This window comes from Macaca mulatta, chromosome 15, assembly GCF_049350105.2.
Source record: "Macaca mulatta isolate MMU2019108-1 chromosome 15, T2T-MMU8v2.0, whole genome shotgun sequence".
NCBI classification, from domain to species: Eukaryota; Metazoa; Chordata; class Mammalia; order Primates; family Cercopithecidae; genus Macaca; species Macaca mulatta.
In genome coordinates, this window is record NC_133420.1 from 100,310,463 (window position 1) to 100,329,927 (window position 19,465).

A 19,465-nucleotide genomic window follows, 5' to 3' on the forward strand; every position below is an offset into this window, starting at 1 on the left:
CTGCCCAAGTGGGCATTGGATTTGACTTATTACGAACCTGGAGCAGGACCCGGGATATCTCTGGTTGCTCTGCAGAATGTGGCTCAGAGGTAAGTGATCTGCTCAGTATGCTCAGCCGCTGTGCTCCGAGCCATGCCTCCCTGGGCAGCCGGAGGAATGGATGTGCTTGAAATGTCTTTAACACCCTTTCTTTGTTAGTTCCAGACCCCCTGAGCCACAGAAAGCTCCTTCCAGACTTTATCAGGATACCAGAGGAAGTTATAGCAGTGACGCTGAGGAAGAGGAGTACCGCCAGCAGCTGTCGGAACACTCCAAGCGCGGTTACTATGGCCAGTCTGCCCGATACCGGGACACAGAATTATAGATGTCTGAGCGTGGATTCTCCCGGGCCCGCCTGCCACGGCATCGGACTAGCCGGTCCTGCCAGGCCGCCGGGATGGTTCTTCTCCAGATAGAATGCACCATGGAGACGTGGTGGTACTCTAGCTTGTGTGTCCTCATAGAGAACCCAGGGGACAGCCGGTGCAAATTCAGAACTGAAGGCTCTGTTTGTGGGACTGGGTTAGAGGAGTCTGTGGCTTTTTGCTCAGAATTAAGCAGAACACCATAGTCAGATCCTGTTACTTGCTTTCAGTGGACCAAAATCTGCATTCTGTTTGCATACTTTTAATATGTATATTAAGAAGCAATAACTATTTTTCCTCATTAATAGCTGCCTTCAAGGACTGTTTCAGTGTGAGTCAGAATGTGAAAAAGGAATAAAAAATACTGTTGGACTCAAATTAAATTCAAAGAAGTACTTTATTGCAACTCTCTAAAGTGCCTTGGATGAGAAGTGTCTTAAATTTTCTTCCTTTGAAGCTTTAGGCAGAGCCATAATGGACTAAAACATTTTGACTAAGTTTTTATACCATCTTAATAGCTGTAGCTTTCCCTGCACTGTGTCATCTTTTCAAGGCATTTGTCTTTGTAATATTTTCCCTAAATTCAGACTGTATATATCATAGCTATACTTGATAGTTTGGCTATAAGTGCTCAATAGCTTGGAGACCAAGAAGTTGGTGTCGAAATTTTTTGTTTGTTTAAAACCAAGTGCTGCACAAAAGCAGATACTTGAGGAAAACACTATTTCCAAAAGCACGTGTATTGACAACAGTTTTATAATTTAATAAAAAGGAATACATTGCAATCCATAATTTTCTTTGTGGTGGATTTGTATGCTACTTTCTATTTTAAATACAACTTTTATTTCAATTCCTAATCATAGAAGTGAGTACTTACTCCTTGTCGAACATTGGAAAATGGAAACGTGAAAAAGAAAATTATACCCATAATCCCATCCCTCAGATAATTTTGGTGTATTTTCTCCAATTACGTATTTGTGGATGTCTGTGTGTATGATGCTTGAGGGTGTACTGTGTTTGTAGTTCTATTTCGTATTTTTTCTGTTTATCTTTCTATCACTAACGTTTCTCAGGTGGTTACGACTGTGCAGCAAGGTAGTTAAAGCGTGGTGCACACATCGTCATTAACAACCACAGAGCAATATATCCCATGACTGCTTCATAAGTGAACAATTCTCCTATTGTTAGCTGTTGGGATTATTTCCAGTTTTTTGCCCTTTTTTTTTAATACATGAAATGCACCTCTTTGTATGTAATCCAGTTTTGTATATCATCGATCAACATTTCAGTATTTTTTTGCAGGCAAGTTCTCAGAAGTAGAATTACTGAGTAAAAGTATAGGAACATTTTTAAGGCCCTTGATGTTTACTGCCAAATGGCTTCCTAGGAAAGTTGCATCAATTTACACCCCCACATCCACTCTTCCTCTTCTTCCTCTTCTTCTTTTCTTTTCCTTTCTTTTCTCCTTCCTCCCTCCCTCCCTTCTCTCTCTCTCCTTTTCTTTCTTTCCCCCCCTTTTTTTTTTTTTTTTTTTTTGACAGGGTCTTGCTTTGCTGACCCCAGGCTGGTCCTGGTCTTGAACTCCTTTAGCGATCCTCCCACCTCTGCCTCCCAAAGTGCCGGGATTACAGGTGTGAGCCACCATGCCCAAACACCACTTAAATTCTTGAAGTACTGAAATAAATTTAGAACTTAAGCAAGACAGGTTAGGAATTTAGGCTTGTATTAATAAAAAGAACAATGAATTTGGAAAAGGAGAAAAGAGTCTTGGTTCCATTAAGGATCTTTTATGATATGAATTGACACAAAGGAGTTAGGCTTGTGTTTTAGTGGAGTTAGAAATTTGGCTTACTGGTAACTGAGTTATATTATAAAGGTGTCCTTGTTTATGTCTCTTCCAGTATGGGTGCTGTCACTTATAAGTCATTTAATGTATCTGGAATTTCTGAACACTCCTCAGGGCACTGACTAACATTTGCACATTCCATAAATAAAAGCTACCTTTTGTGAATAGGAGAAAAATGTACTAGTTAACTATACGATAATACTGTTGGCTTGTGTTCTTTAAATCCGGGAATGAGCGCTTTGCAAACGTAGGTGGGGAGGGGAGGAGGCTTTTGGCAGGAGCTAGGTTGTCATCTGGTTCCAGCAATTTTGTGATGCAGGCAGTGCCTCTGTTCCTGAGGATGTCCAGCAGCGTGCCTCATGGACCCCCGGCACCTTCACCCCCCTTTTTTATTCATACCCTCCTTGGTTCTGGGAAAGATTTAAAGCTGCCTACAGTATACATGGAACATAATGGAAAAAAATGATGGTAAGCAAATGAAGAAACAGGGAGAAGAGTATCAGTAGAGGGAAGATGGGGCCATGAGTGAGAGCTGTGTTCAGTTTCTGCACTGTCAGGATTCTGCAGCTCTCCAGAAGCCAGTGTGGCCCCGGCGGCACCTGCATCTGTGATAGAATTATGCCTATTCTTCTAGCCCAGTGAGACAGATGAGCGATGGGTCTTCCAGAATGACATCAGGTGCTACTGATGTCACTAACATCAGTAGTAATTTGACACTAACAAATTCTTCATAGGAAGAAAAGTTGGTTAGGAACAGTCCATTTAAGCAATTACAGTTGTCTTTTGAGAGGTTCCCAGTCAATCCTCCCTGTCCCCTTCGAACCTCTTTTCAGTTGGGATCATTTTGCCAGTTCTAGCTTTCATATACATATAAAGAGAGATTTATTTTAATGAATTGTCATATAGGATTGTAGGGGATTGGTAAGTCTAAAATCTGAAGGGTAAACCAGCAGGCTGGAGAACCAGGGGAGAGAGACAGTCCAATCCTCCTAGCTAGTGTGAGGTCCGTCTTTGTTCTGTTAAGGCCTTCAACTGATTGGATGAGGCCTACTTACATTTCAGAGGACAATCTGGTTTACTCAAAGTCCACCAATTTAAGTGTTAATCTCCTAAAACAACAACAACAGCAACAAAACTTTTACTGAAACAACCAGAATAATGTTTGACCAAATATTTGGGCACCATGGCCCAGCCAAGCTGATGCATAAAAATTAACCATCACAATCCCTCATCCCGTTTACCATGTAGGCCACCCTGCAGCCATCCTTTTTGTTTAGTGTTAAAGCATAAGTGAATGAATCAACCAGAAAAAGGAAGAATTAATTACATATATTTACACATACGTATAGGTTTTATATAATATATATACTCTGGATATACATATATTATAAATTTTTTATTTTATTATATTTTGAGACATAGTCTCACCCAGGCTTAAGTGCAGTGGTGCAGTCACAGCTCACTGCAGCCTCGATCTCCTGGATTCAAGCAATCCTCTCACACCTCAGCCTCCCAAGTAGCTGGGACTACAGGTTTGTGCCAGCATGCCTGGCTAGTTTTTGTATCTTTTGTAGAGAAGAGGTTTCACCATGTTGCCCAGACTGGTCTTGAACTCCTGGGCTCAAGCAATCCATACACTTCGGCCTCCCAAAATGCTAGAACTACAGACTACAGAACTACAGAGCCACCGCGCCCAGCCTATATTTTGTTTTAAATAAAGATGAGCAAATTTAATTTTAATGAATAGAAAAGCATTAAAAATGGGCTGGGTGTGGTGGCTTACGCCTGTAATCCCAGCATTCTGGGATGCTGAGGCAGGTGGATCATCTGAAGTTAGGAGTTCAAGACCAGCCTGGCCAACATGGTGAACCACCGTCTCTACTAAAAATACAAAAAAATAGCTGGGCGTGGTAGCGGTTGCCTGTAATCCAAGAGGCTGAGGCAGGAGAATCGCTTGAACTCGAGGGGCAGAGGTTGCGGTGAGCCGAGATCTCACCATTGTACTCCAGCCTGGGCAACAAGAGCAAAACTCTGTCTCAAAAAAAAAAAAAGCCTTAAAAATGAAGAAACAAAAACGAATGAAATTTGAATAATAGAACTGAAACCCCAATAAAAATAAAATACTTCACATTTAAAAATAATATTTAGTGAAATAAATGAGACAAAAGGCTGAATGGCAAAAATATGTATATGTTCGTGTATATATACAGAGACACAGATAAAACGTCTTATTTCCATCCTGCCTTTTATTTTAAATCTCATTTATATATACATAGATATAAAATTGGTACATTTTATATTCCCCACACTAGTGACTGCAAAGGCAGTTATAGCACTTTGGCATTTATTTTGTGCAATAAGAAGTGAAATGTGGTTTGATTGCTTCTGTACTGTCCTCAGATGCCATTCCGCCTTCGAGAGTCCAGGTTGCTCTGTCCTAAGTTTGAGTCTCTCTAAGAGGGATAACTGGGGAAGAAGGTCGTGACTGAAAGAAAGTATCCTGGGGCCGGGTGCAGTGGCTCATGCCTATAATACCACCACTTTGAGAGGCCGAGGCAGGTGGATCACTTGAGGTCAAGAGTTCGAGACCAGCCTGGCCAACAAGGTCAAACCCTGTCTCTACTAAATAAAATACAAAAATTAGCTGGGCATGGTGGCAAGCACCTGTAAGCCCAGCTACTCAGGAGGCTGAGGCAGGAGAATCACTTGAACCCAGGAGGCAGAGGCTGCAGTGAGCTGAGATCACACCACTGCACTCCACCCTGGGCAGCAGAGCGAGACTGCGTCTCAAAAAAAAAAAAAAAAAAAGACCGGGTGTGGTGACTCATGCCTGTAGTTCCAGCACTTTGGGAGGGCCGAAGGGTGGGGGGGGTTGAATCACCTGAGGTCAGGAGTTCAAGACCAGCCTGGCCAACGTGGCGAAACCCCATCTCTACTAAAAATACAAAAATTAGGCGTGATGGTGCTTGCCTGTAATCCCAGCTACTCCGGAGGCTGAGGCGGAGAATCGCTTGAACCTGGGAGGTGGAAGTTGCCGTAAGCCAAGATTGCACCATTGCACTCCAGTCTGGGCGAGAAAAGCGAAACTCCATCTCAATAAACAAAAATAAAAACAGAAAGTATCCCAAGAGACATGGGTTGAGCTTTGAAAATGCAGCTGTCCCTTGGTATCTGTGGAGGATGTATCCTATGACTTCCCATGGATACCAAAATCCAGCGATGCCCAGGTCTTTGGTATAATGGAGTGGTAGGCCGAGTGCAATGGCTCATGCATGTAATCCCAGCATTTTGGGAGGCTGAGGGGGACGGATTGCTTGAGGCCAGGAGTCCACCTGGGCAACATAGTAAGACACCACTTCTAAAAGAAAGAAAGAAAGAAATTAGCTCAGCATGGTGGCGCTTGCCTGTGGCCCCAGCTACTCTGGAGACTGAGGTGGAAAGATGGCTTGAGCTCAAGAGTGTGAGGCTGCAGTGAGCTATGATCATACCACTGCACCCCAGCCTGGGTGGCAGAGCAAGACACTGTCTCAAAAAAACAAAATAGTGTGGTATTTGCATATAACCTACATACATCCTCCTGTATACTTTAATCTCCAGATTACTTATAGTAGCCAATACAGTATAAATGCTGTGTAAATTGCTGTTATCCTGTATTGTTTTTCTGTTTGTTTGTTTGTTTGTTTGTTTGTTTGTTTGTTTCTCAGGGAATATTTTTGGTCTGAGGTTGGTTGAATCCGAGGATGCAGAACCTGCAGGTAAAGAAGGCCCAGTGTCCAGGAGACCCGCCTCTGAGGCTCAAGGGAGAGAGGAATGGAGAGAACCCGGACCTGGAAGAAAGGAGGGGAGGGCTGGAGCAGGGCAGGAGCTTCCCCCTCCCTTCTCCTCCCCCTCCTTCCCTAATCTCCCACCACATGCTCTTTCTTTTCTGCTTTAATTCCCTGCCCTCTGCCCCCTGCCATTCTCACACATTTCCATTAGGAAGCACAGAAGGGCCCACCATAGGATCTGTGGGAAATGGAAAGGGTGACTCCCCATAGGAAACATGGCTCCACCTCACGAGAAGCCTGGGAAACGGGGATGACGGCAAGACGGTTTGGAAGGGTATTAAACGGGACGGACAGATCCTGAATGCTGTCCAAATGAATGCACCTTTGAGTCACAATGAAACATATGATTCTCTGGGCAAATCTAATATGTAAATTATTCACACCAGATATTTTAAAATATTAAAATGATGTTATACATCTATAAATACATTGGCATTTTATTACTCAAAATAATATGGTGAGTCAGAATATAAAAATCACGAATGAAGTCCCTACCCCAAATCAGATGTTAGTTCCTCCCCAAAACTGGTTTCCTTATTATCCCCATCCTCCTGAGGCAGCCCACAAAAGTTACGAACTCAGATTCTGAAATCAAAGTGACTTTCATTCAAACTCCAGCTCCATCAGGTACAAGCTGTAAAACCTTGGGCAAGTTATTTAAATGTTTTAAGCCTCAGTTTTCTCATTTATAGAATAGGAATAGAAAGCTATAACTAACATGACGTCCTAAGTTTTTTGTGGCATGTTAAGAAGAGCGCATATATAAAATGTTTGCAGGAGTGGCTGGCACAAAGTAAGTGCTCAGTAAAAGCAGCTAGTATTATTATCACTGTCAATGGTTTTGCCATATGAATTTAGAAACCTGAGTGGTGTCTTTGATTTTCTTACTCTTCCTCCAAATGATGACCTACTTTATTATACTTAATAACTATTTTTAACTTGTCCCTCTGTCCCTTTTCCCACAGCCACTACCCTAGTTCAGATGGTTGTAAAGTTTCTAATCCTCTACTCAGCTAGCGGGCAGAATCATCTTTCTAACTTAGATCTGAGAATGTCTCCCTCCTGCTTGAAAAACAGTGATGACTTCCCCTTGCCTAGAACCAATTTCTTTCTTTCTTTTTTTTTTTTTTTTGGCAGTCTCACCCTGTCGCCCAGGCTGGAGTGCAATGGCGCCATCTCAGCTCACTGCAGCCTCCGCCTCCTGGGTTCAAGCAATTCTCCTGCCTCAGCCTCCCGAGTAGCTGGGGCTACAGGCGTGTGCCACCATACCCAGCTAATTTTTTGTATTTTTAGTAGAGCCGGGGTTTCACCGTGTTAGCTAGGATGGTCTCAATCTCCTGAACTCATGATCCACCCGCCTGGGCCTCCCAAAGTGCTGGGATTACAGGCGTGAGCCACTGCGCCTGACCCCAATTTAATTTTATTACAGCATTCAAAATGATTTTCCACACCATCTGTCCCTATAGTAGATTACATCACTGGCTTCGGTTCTTCATCCCTCTATGTCCTCTATGTATCTGTGTCCTCTGTCATGTGACTTTACAGCTCCTCCCACTAAAGATCAGAAGATATTTCCTTGACCCTTGGCTTTGGATTGACCACATGACTTGTTCTCTTGCACCTCTGCCACCCATGAGAGGTGCCGTGTGCCCAGGTCAGCACGAGAGAGATGTAAACAGAAGCACTCTAGCTAAGTCTAGCTTAGATCAGCCAACCCGTAGATGTATGAGAAATAATAAACAAGGGTTGTTTTAAGCCACTGAGTTTGGGGGTGAGTTGTTATGTAACAATAAACCTCCAAATCCTTTCCATGTAACTTTGTCCTGCAAAACTCATGTATGCTCCAATTACATGGAAGCACTTGTCCTCAATGCACTTTCTGAATTCTCTGTGGCCCCCTCCGCTGGGGGATAGCCTTCTTTATTCTTTACCATCTTTTAAAACCCTATTATCTTTCTAGGTCCAGTTACTGTGTCACATTTTCTGTCAAACCTTCTCTGATGCCTCCAATCAAATTTGTCTTTGACTTCTTCAAAAAGCTCCCATAGCCCTTTCTCTATATCCTCTGGCATTCTAGTTATTGATGCACAAATCTGCTTCCCACTAGCTGCTGCTCTCCTTCTCCTTCTCCTCCTCTTCCTCTTCCTCTTCTTCCTTTTCCTCCTTCTTCTCCTCCTCCTCCTCCTCCTGCTTCTCCTTCTTCTTTGAGATGGAATTTTGGTCTTGTTGCCCAGGCTGGAGTGCAATGGCACGATCTCGGCTCACTGCAACCTCCACCTCCCGGGTTCAAGTAATTCTCTGGCCTCAGCCTCCTGAGTAGCTGGGACTACAGGCACATGCCAGCATACCCAGCTAATTTTTGTATATTTAGTAGAGATGTCGTTTCACCATGTGGGCCAGGCTGGTCTCAAACTCCTGACCTCAGGTGATCTACCTGCCTCGACTTCCCAAAGTGTTGGGATTACAGGCGTGAGCCACCGCGCCTGGCCCCCACTTGCTTCTAAGTTTCATAAAGGCAGGTGTATCTGTATTCACCTATGTATTCTTATTAGTGCCCTATATGAAAAATGGAGTGAATTGGCCGGGTGCGGTGGCTCACACCTGTAATCCTAGCACTTTGGGAGGCCAAGGCGGGTGGATCACCAGGTCAGGAGATCGAGACCATCCTGGCTAACACGGTGAAATCCCATCTCTACTAAAAATACACACACACACAAAAATTAGCCGGGTGTGGTGGCAGGCGCCTGTAGTCCCAGCTACTGGGGAGGCTGAGGCAGGAGAATGGCGTGAACCCGGGAGGTGGAGCTTGCAGTGAGCTGAGACCACGCCACTGTACTCCAGCCTGGGTGACAGAACGCGACTCCATCTCAAAAAAAACAGAAAAGAAAAGAAAAGAAAAATGAAGTGAATTAATAAGGAGAGAAATAAATTGAAATGTACTATTTGCTTTTACGACAAAAGAGGGTTGATGACATAATGATTTTCTCATATCATGCCTGGTTTAAACTTGACACCATTGACACAAACTGGAAAACATTAGTAGAAGTGGAGAAAATCTGCTAAGATCTTAATTTGACCAGGCTAATGTTAAAGTGTAATTTTCAAAGGGGTGAAGTTATTCTCATCCAAATATAAAATGAACTCAGTACTAAAAGAGGGAACCAATAAGATGTTAAGACTCATTTAAAGAGCATTTGAGGAACTAGGTAATATTAATATAAGCAATTTAAGAAATATTCGGATAAGAACTTTGAGTTGATACAAAATTGATTAATTACCTACAGAACAGTAAATGATAACCTTTGTAAATATCTTTTCCACTAGACAGAAATTATTTGCATCTCTACCAGACAAAAATTTACACTAACATGTAATTTCACTAAATCTGGGAATTTTGATCAATAGTTTTAGCACTAATCAGTCATTATGGAATTACTATGCTTAGTAATCACCCAAACTATTTTGTAGGTCATTTAATTCTCTAGATTTGGATTATAGCAGGAAGGCATGTTAAGTCAATTAAATATTTATTGACTGCCTCTGTGTGCAGATAAACACAGGCATTATGGACTAAATATGGCTTATTCTCTACCTTCACATTTAACATTGTAAATTTTTTAGTTTGCTTTATTGTTTAGAGTTTATGATAAAATTTCCTGAATAGTTTGATTTGTTCTTTGTAACAACCCTGCATAGTAAGAATGGCAGGTGTGACTATGTGCATTTTATTAGTAATCCATACCTTAGTTCTGTAACTTGGTCGGAGTCCTTCAGCTTATAAGTCACACATACAGTCTAGATTCAAAATGGTTTCCTGCCTTTGAGTCCAGTGTTCTCTCTTTCCATCTAGAGCTCCCTTCTGAAGCATCTCTGGAAACAGTTTGTTGATCATGTCTTTTGGTTTTCTATTTACATTTTTAAAAACACTTTAGAGCTGAGTCTGCAAACTAACAGAACCCATGGAACTAACCTAGCTCAAAATATGATTTATTTGGCCTGCGTGGGGTGATGACATTTTTAAATTTAAATATTAAGTCAAGATTTGGGACTTTTCTTTTTCTTTTTCTCTTTCTTTCTTTCTTTCTTTTTTTTTTTTTTTTTTGAGATGGAGTCTAACTGTGTTGTTCAGGCTGGAGTGCAGTGGTGCTCTCTCAGCTCACTGCAAGCTCCGCCTCCTGGGTTCAAGTGATTCTCTCCCGCCTCAGCCTCCCAAGTAGCTGGGATTACAGGCAGACGCCACCACACCCAGCTAATTTTTTGTGTTTTTAGTAGAGACGGGGTTTCACCGTGTTGGTCAGGCTGGTCTCAAACTCCTGACCTCATGATCCGCCTGCCTTGGCCTCCCAAAGTGCTGGGATTACAAACATGAGCCACCACACCTGGCTGGGACTTTTCTTTTTAAAAATGTTAAGGTTTGGGCAGGCGCAGTGGCTCATACCAGAAATCCCAGCACTTTGGGAGGCCGAGGCAGGCGGATCATGAGGTCAGGAGTTTGAGACCAGCCTGACCAACACGGTGAAACCCCGTCTCTACTAAAAATTTAAAAAGCCGGGCATGGTGGTGCACGCCTATAATCCCAGCTACTCAGGAGGCTGAGGCACGAGAATTGCTTGAACCCAGGAGGCAGAGGTTGCAGTGAGCCAAAATCACACCACTGCACTCCAGCCTGGGCAACAGAGCAAGACTCCATATCAAAAAAAAAGAAAAAAAAAAAGAAAAAGGTAAGTTTGGTGGTGCTGGACATCCATCTTTGCATGACAACTGTAGGCTGGAGCTGGGTGGCTGCTGCTCTGTACAGACAGCACCCACCCAGACTGACTCACTCATATGGCCCTGCTAATGTCTCTGGGCATTGAGTTTGCAACCCTTGCTCACCTCTTTGCTACTTTCTCTTTCCCGTTCAAGTCCCATGCAACGTGCAGCACCCACACAGCCCTAAGGAGAGCCAGCGTTTTGAACGTGCATGCAAAAGGAACTCTGAAGCTCCCTGGGTGGGTCTGCAGCTTCCTCGGGAAGACAGGCTGTGTCACCAGGCTCTGGTGGGAACTAATGAGCATATGTTTTCAGGTCCTGTTCTCTGTGGCTATTACAGTTTAAATGGGTTGGAATAAGACATAGAGATTCAGGGGAACGTGGGAAATATATTTCTGTGGTTTAGAATTTTATTTCCCAAAGCTGTGCTTTCTGAAAGATTGCTGTTCACCTGTGTTAGCAAAGGTTCGGTTAGGTTAGGCTAGGTTAGATTAGGTTAGGTTTAGTAAAGGTTAGGTTAGGTTAGGTTTGTGGACATGGTCTTGGAAAAAGCATTCTGATAATTACCTAAAGAAACAGAATGTTCTCTAGCACATAAACAGGAGATTAGATAATTTAGGTGCAGCTTCAGGGCTCCCTGTGCCTAACCCTAACCCTAACCCTAACCCTTTAGGACTAAGTTAATTAACATCTCCTAAATTGAACACTAGTTATTCATCAATAGATACTCATGTGACAGAGGCAAATGGAAATTAATTGGCTAGTCTTCCCCATTTGGACTAACTTGCCTGAGAGGAGTCGGTAGAGGTTTATTTAGCCAAAGTTTGAGGATGCACCCAGAGAAAAAATCTGCAACCTGTGCTTTCCTAAGAGAGTTTTGAGAACTCAGTATTTAAAGGGAAAAGGACAAGCAGGAGGGAAATAAAGGAGGAAGGGTGGGCAGTGAGGCAAATGGTTATGTTCTCATGAGGCTCTGCTTAGTGCTCAGTAAATCTACATTTTATGTATGATAAAGTGAACATGAAGAGAGGGAGTAGCTGAAAAGTCAATTACGCATTTGTCTCAGGGTAGGTTGGGGGATGATTTCTGGTCTTGTCCTTGTCGGTAAGCTGGGCAATTGACATTGTCAGGGTGCGATTGAACAGAACTTAGTTTTAGGGCTAGTTTATAGGGGGTGATATTTATCCAGAAAGATTTAGGGGCTCACAAGACATTTCCTTGTGAGCAAATTGTGAGAGAGGAGATATGTGGCCTCCTATCCTTGTGGGAGCCTGGCTTGTGGATGAGGCTATGACACAGGGCTGTGAAATGACACCCGAGAACAAAAGGAAAGGCAGTATTGGGTGATTCAGTTCCCAACCTTTGGCCTAGTGGGTTTGGGGTTCCCAAGATTTGATTTACTTTCACGTCCCAAGGGATAGCAATGCTCAGTGGGACGGGAAGGGGAGGCGGGTGCCTCGTCCCTATTCAGCACTTTGTTACTTGCTGCACAAATGGTTGCTCTGTGCGAGGAAAAGGGCCTTGTGAGAGGGAACCTGCGAGGCTGTGAGGCTGGTAGACAGCTAGTCACCTCATCCCGGGTTCAGAGCAAGGGCTGACATCTCAGCAGATCTGGCTTCAGCTCCTCACGGGTCCTGTGCCCTGTCAGTTGCCTACCCTTTCTGGGTGTCAGGCTTTTCATCTGCCAAGGGACAGCAGAATTTCTTTCCACAAAGTATGGTTGTGAGAATTCGATGAGGAAGCTGTGTGAATGACTGGCCAGAGTAGACACTGCAAAAATAGTAGCCCCGCCCCTCCCGCCAATATATGTTAGCTCCTTGCTTTCTTCTCAATGCTTAGGATGTGGAATTGCTCCAAGGGCAAGGAATGGACAAAGTATAGCGGTGGAGAATGTTGGCCCTGGAGCAGACTGCCTGTGCTTGAGCCCCTCCCTGAAAATTGGTGATGATGAGAACTTGAGCTAACTGTACAACCTCTTTGTGCCTCAGTTTATACTTATATACTAGGTATAAAAATTGCACCTATCTCAAAGGGTTGATTGTGAGGATTATATACTATAGTGCAGGTAAGCACTGAGCACAGTGTCAGGCATACAGTAGGGGCTCAACAAACATAAGTCTTTAAAAAAAAAAAAAAAAAACCAGATGCAACCGGGCACTGTGGCTCACGCCTGTAATCCCAGCACTTTGGGAGGCTGAGGCAGGCAGATCACCTGAGATCAGGAGTTTGGGACCAGCCGGACCAACATGGAGAAACCCCATCTCTACTAAAAGTACAAAATTAGCCAGGCGTGTTGGTACGGGCCTGTAATCCCAGCTACTCAGGAGGCTGAGGCAGGAGAATCACTTGAATCTGGGAGGCGGAGGTTGTGGTGAGCCAAGATTGCACTCCAGCCTGGGTGGAGCAACAAGAGCAGAGCTCAGTCAAAAAAAAAAAAAAAACTAGATGCAAAAGTTCATCTCTGTTTTTGAAAACTTGAAGTAAACATTACATAATACAAGATGATTAACTATTATCCATTTTATTTATTTATTTTATTATTATTATTATTATTTTTGAGACAGAGTCTTACTCTGTTGTCTAGGCTGGAGTTCAGTGGCATGATCTCGGCTCACTGCAACCTCCGCCTCCCAAGTTCAAGCGATTCTCCTGCCTCAGCCTCCCGAGTAGCTGGGACTAAAGGCATGGGCCACCAAGCCTGGCTGATTTTTGTATTTTTAATAGAGACGGGGTTTCATCACATTGGCCAGGCTGGTCTCAAACTCCTGACCTCAAGGGACCCACCTGCCTCAGCCTCCTAAAATGCTGGGATTATAGGCATGAGCCACCGTGCCTGGCCTATTATCCATTTTAAAGTGTGCAGCTCAGTGAAATTTAGTGGATTCACAATATTGGGCAAACATCACCTCTATTTAGTTTGAAGACATTTTAATTATCCCAAGAGGAAACCCTGTACCCATTAAGCAGTCACTTCCCATGCACCCCTCCCCCAGACTTGGCAACTGCTGATCTACTTCCCGTCTCTATAGATTTGCCTGTTCTGTAGATTTTATATAAAAGGATGCATACAATATGTAACCTTTTAAGAAGGGCTTCTATGGCTCACCATAATATTTTTGAGGTTCAAAAGCCATTTCGATTATTGCTATCCTCTGAACTCCTTGGCTAATATCCCAGAATGATCAGCTTACTTTTGGGGAGTGAAGATACTTTTAAAAAAACAAACAAGTTAATGGTTAAAATGCTCTTTCTGGACAAATGGAGCCTCTTTCTGTGCATGTTTAAGTGTCAGGCATCTTGGGGTAAGTGGGAAAGAAAGCTATCCCTGGGTCACTGAAGCCCCACAGTGGCACAAGTGACTGGGCGGGATGTGCCTGCCTTGCTAGTGGGAAGACCCAAAGGAACAGGTTAGGGCTGAATTGTCCCTTACCCACAGCTACAGTTTATGAGGCTGGAGAGCAAATACCACCATTTAGGGAGCAGAATGCTGAAGACCAGCATGAAGAACTGTGTCCACATTTCTCCATGTCACTGGGCCTTAGGCAGGTGTTGAGCATTGAGGTAACAGACAAAGGGGTCAACAAACAATGCCTCACCCTAGGAGCAGGAGAGAGAAACTCCAGGGATGGCAGCCCAAAGCCCTTCCCAGGGAGTTCCTTTTAAAAGAAAGTCATCAACCTAACCAACCAGTCGTAAGTCCTTTCCTGTAACATGCACTTATTGAGTGCCTGGCTACTAGGGTCACGGAAATTAACAAAACGAGGTCCTAGGAATGTCAGTGTCATGAAGAACAAATAAGTGAATCCACATAAAGGGCTTAAACCAGGGTCTGGCATATGGTACTTAATGGGTGTTAGCTGTTATTATTACTGTTATCATGGTGCCTTGATTGGTGGATTACTTTCTGATTATTAATTATAGTAGTAGTAGCAGTAGCAGTAGGATAGAGAAACAGATGGGTAGATAGATACATACATAGGTAGACAGATACTTAGATAAATAAATATCAATTCAGTCCTTTGGGGATGGGGGATTCTGCCAGTTGCTGTGTAGATCTTGTGTTGGCCATTCTTGCATTGCTACAGAGAAATATCTGAGACTGGGTAAGTTACAAAGAAAAGAAGTTTAATTAGCTCCCAGTTCTGCAGGCTGTACAAGCATAGCACCAGCATCTGCTTAGCTTCTGGTGAGGCCTCAGGGAACTTTTACTCATGGCAAAAGGTGAATCGAGAGCAGGAGCATCCCATGGCTAGAGCAAGAGCAAGGAATAGAGAGTAGGGAAAAGTGCCACACACCTTCAAAGAGCCAGATCGTTGGGCACAGTGGCTTATGCATATAATCCCAGCATTTTGGAGGTCAAGGTGGGTGGATCACCTGAGGTCAAGAATTCGAGACCAACCTGGCCAACATGCTGAAACCCTGTTTCTACTAAAAATACAAAAATTAGCCAGATGCGGTAGTACGCACCTGTAGTCCCAGCTACTCAGGAGGCCAAGGCATGAGAATCACTTGAACCCGGGAGGCCGGGGTTTCAGTGAGCTGAGATCACGCCACTGCACTCCAGTTGGTGACAGAGTGAGACTCCATCTCAAAAATAAAGAGCCAGATTTTGCAAGAACTCACTATCGCAAGGAAGGTATCAAGTCATTCACAAGAGATCCATCTCTATGACCCAAACACTTCCCACCAGGCCCCACCTCCAGCACTGGGGATAACATCTCGACATGAGATTTGGAGGTGACACATATCTAAACTATATCAGATCTATTCCAATTATGCGTTTCTGAAAAGGGGAGATAACCACAGATGACTTCAGGGACCCACCACCGCTACTGTCATACAAACCTGAGCTCCATAGATCACAGACCTCCATAGGTCCTCTCTAACTGGTGAGCAACAGTGGCATTTGGGTCTCCAGAAAGTAGTGTCCATTCAAAGCCAGTGACTAGTAATCCCTCCCAAAGTCTGGTTACTCCCCCTTTTCCAATCCAAAGTCACTTAGTAAGTGACCTCAGGTGCTTTGGGGGAAGGCTGGGAGGTATAAATTTCTGGTGGGGTAGCAAGTTTTTTCCTCAAGGGGCCCTGGGTCTAAGAACTGGTGCAAGTGTGGAAATTGACTAGGGGACCATGTGTCTCCATTTTGATGATTCTAATCCAACTTCTCTTGACCAAACTTAGAGCTTTCTAGCTTGTATGAACAAGTAAGACTTTAGAAAGCTAGCCATGTATATCAATTCTAGGGACAGCCTAATCTACTAGCTCATTACTAAATCACCGCCAGTCTGGCTGCCCATTACTGATCCACTCTATGGCCTATCCTTGTAACCATACCCGTCCCTGTAACCATGCTCACCATGTCTTTGGCAATCAGGTGTAGCCACGTGGCCTCTACCATCCAGAGTTCCCATCACTTCCCTATCGGAGAAGCCCACCAACAGGGAAAGGATCAGAAATTGCAGCTGGACTTTTTAACTCCAAATGAATGTTTGAAGGCTTAGGTCTAAATTTCTGGATATTGATATAATATAAATGTGTGGTTAATACCTTGATCTATTCTTTAAAAAAAAAAAAAAAAAAAACTTCCTTCTAATTGACAAGGAAAGCTGAAAGCCCGATAATAATATGGGTAAGGAATAAAATTTTTGAGAAAGCAATACAAATAGCAAATGAGTGTATGAAAAACTATTCAGCTCCACTAATAACAATATGAAAATAAGAAAACAATGAAATAATATTTTTCATCTGTGGGGAGGGATACAGAGAAAGAACTCTAGAGTCTAATGTTTTGTAGTTGGAAGTGTAAATTGGCACAAATTTTCTGCAGGACAACGTAGCAATATACATCAAAACCCCTAAAATAGATTCACCTTTGATCTACACTTCTGTTTTGTGATATAATAGATTAAATATATAAGTGTATTAAGATGGCTGGGGACGGAGGCTCACTCCTGTAATTCCAGCACTTTGGGAGGCTAAGGCAGGTGGATCACCTGAGGTCAGGAGTTTGAGACCAGCCTGGCCAAAATGGCGAAACCCCATCTCTACTAAAAATACAAAAATTAGCTGGGCATGGTGGTGCATACCTGTAATCCCAGATACTGGGGAGGCTGAGGCATGAGAATCACTTGAACCCATGAGACAGAGGTTGCAGTGAGCCAAAATCATGCCACTGTGCTCCAACCTGGGTGACAGAGAGAGACTCTGTCGCAAAAAATAAAAGTAAAAATAAAAATAAATGTGTAAGTGTATAAAGATGTCACAGAGATGTTTTTATGAGAAAAAACTTGTAAACAACCTAAATGTTCAACAATGGGGATTTGTTTTAAATAAATTATGGTAAATCCATGGAATATTCAGATATTCATTCGTTCATTCAACAAGCATTTAATGAGCACCTGCCTTGTACCAAATGCTGTTGTAAAATTATCTGTTTTTATGGCGAGGTTGGAGACACAGAATAAACAGATAAAGTTTTAAAGTTTAGGTCATATGAGTTCTGTGATGAGAATTAAAAGGGTGATGTGATAAAGAGTGACTGGGGGTGGGGTTACTTTAGGTAGGTAAGGAAAAGTCTGAAGCAGTATCACTTAAGGGGAGGTGAAGATGGCAAGAGGGATATTAGAAATCATTATGTATATAAGCTTGTTTTTGTTGTTGTTGTTTTGTTTTTTTTTGAGACAGAGTCTCACTCTGTCGCCCAGGCTGGAGTGTGGAGTGCAGTGGTGCTATCTCGGCTCACTGCAACCTCTGTCTCCTGGGTTCAGGAGATTCTCCTGCCTCAGCCTCCTGAGTAGCTGGGACTACAGGTGCACACCACCATACCTGACTAATTTTTGTATTTTTAGTAGAGGCAGAGTTTCACCAGGTTGGCCAGGCTGGTCTCGAACTCCTGACCTATGGTGATTAGCCCACCTCAGCCTCCCAAAGTGCTGGGATTACAGGTGTGAGCCGTCATGCCTGGCCAAGCCTGTATTTCTTGACATGAAAATATATTAGAAAACCAATTTTTCAGCACTTTGGAGGCCAAGGCAGGTGGATCACTTTAGATCAGGAGTTGGAGACCAGCCTGGCCAACATGGCAAAACCCCATCTCTACTAAAAATACCAAAATTAGCCAGGAGTGGTATTGGGCGCTTGTAATCTCAGCTACTTGGGAGGCTGGGGCCTGAGAATCGCTTGAACCCAGGAGGCAGAGGTTGCAGTGAGCTGAGATTGCACCACTGCACTCCAGCCTGGGCGACAGAGCAAGAGTCTGTTTCAAAAAAAAAAAAGAAAACCTATTTTTTCGTGCAACCATATGTATGAGGGTAAGGTGGGGTGGGAGGTGGGGAATGTGCTGGAAAGATGTCTGAAGGAACTGACCTTGGTTAGAATGCTTTCCCAGCTGCTAGTACCTGAAAACCCGTCTCACAGCTCATTTAATAAAGCAGTAAGTTATTGACCATGAAACTGAAAAGTTGAGGCTTCCAGGGGCTCAATAATGTCTCACAGGGGCTGGTTTCTTTCTGTCTCTTCTGCATGTTGGGGAGTTGCTTCACCTCTCATGATCCCATGGTGGTGGCCAACAGTTCCTAGGGCTACATATTTCCTCATTCAGGGGGGATAGAGAATATCTTTGCTTCAACATCCTAGAAACAGACATGAATGTCACTTTGATTGAACTGGCTTGGGTGGCATGACTGATCCCAAACCAAATTCCTTGGCCAGGGCAATGGGCTATGATGATTGACTTATACCACTGAGGACACAACCATGGAGCTGAGAGTGAGGCAATCTCTGCACCACCAGCCTGAGCATTGGTAGGGAGAGGGCATTTCCCAAAGGAAGAGTGGAGAAACTTTTCCTAGATGAAAGAAGGAAGGAACTGCATAGCAAATACTAGTAGTCGAGTACAAAAAAATCACCAAAAAAACAAATAATGGTTGTATCTCTGAGCTTTGGATCATAGGATAACTAGAGATTTTTACTTTCTTTTCTATACTTTACTATATGTCTGAATTCTCTTTTTTTTTGAGACGGAGTTTCACTCTTGTTGCCCAGGCTGGAGTGCAATGGTGCAATATTGGCTCACTGCAACCTCTGCCTCCTGGATTCAAGCGATTCTTCTGCCTCAGCCTCCTGAGTAGTAGGATTATAGATATCTGCCACCATGCCCAGCTAATTTTTTGTATTTTTAGTAGAGATGGGGTTTCACCATGTTGTCCAGGCTGGTCTCAATCTCTTGACCTCACCCACCTCGGCCTCCCAAAGTGTTGGGATTACAGGCGTGAGCCACCGTGCCCAGCCATCTGAATTCTTAACAATGAAAATATATTAATTTTATAACTACAAGACAACATAGTTACTTCCTCTTTTTAAATCTAGCAAAATGAATGATATGCAATAAATGGATGACGATATGATTTTTTGGCTTGAACTTGCCTCTCCTCCCCTAAAGCATTGTCCTTGCAGCAAAACCAGCTATTCTGGCCTTTTTCGTAAATTGAAAAAAAAAAAAAAGGATCTGGTCACCGCTGGGCTTAAGGATCCTCACTATTCACAGAATCTCCTTCCTATCCGCCCTGTCTCACTTAACAATTTAGCAGTGCCTGCACTTGTTCTTCCCCGCTTCACTGTGCTATTCTGGGCCACGGTAA

General features: G+C 43.4%; 1 protein-coding gene across 10 annotated transcripts in view; it reads left to right on the forward strand.

Annotated features, from left to right (window-relative positions):
- TJP2 (tight junction protein 2) overlaps positions 1 to 1,193 on the forward strand; it is a 139,656-nt gene extending 138,463 nt beyond the window's left edge. For all 10 annotated transcript variants that reach the window (XM_015117858.3, XM_077966198.1, XM_015117863.3 and 7 more), the window contains one exon: positions 199 to 1,193. In XM_015117858.3, coding sequence (XP_014973344.3) covers positions 199 to 364 — 166 coding nt within the window. In that variant the 3' untranslated portion in view covers positions 365 to 1,193. The remainder of the gene's footprint in view (positions 1 to 198) is intronic.
- The last annotated feature ends 18,272 nt before the right edge of the window (positions 1,194 to 19,465 follow it).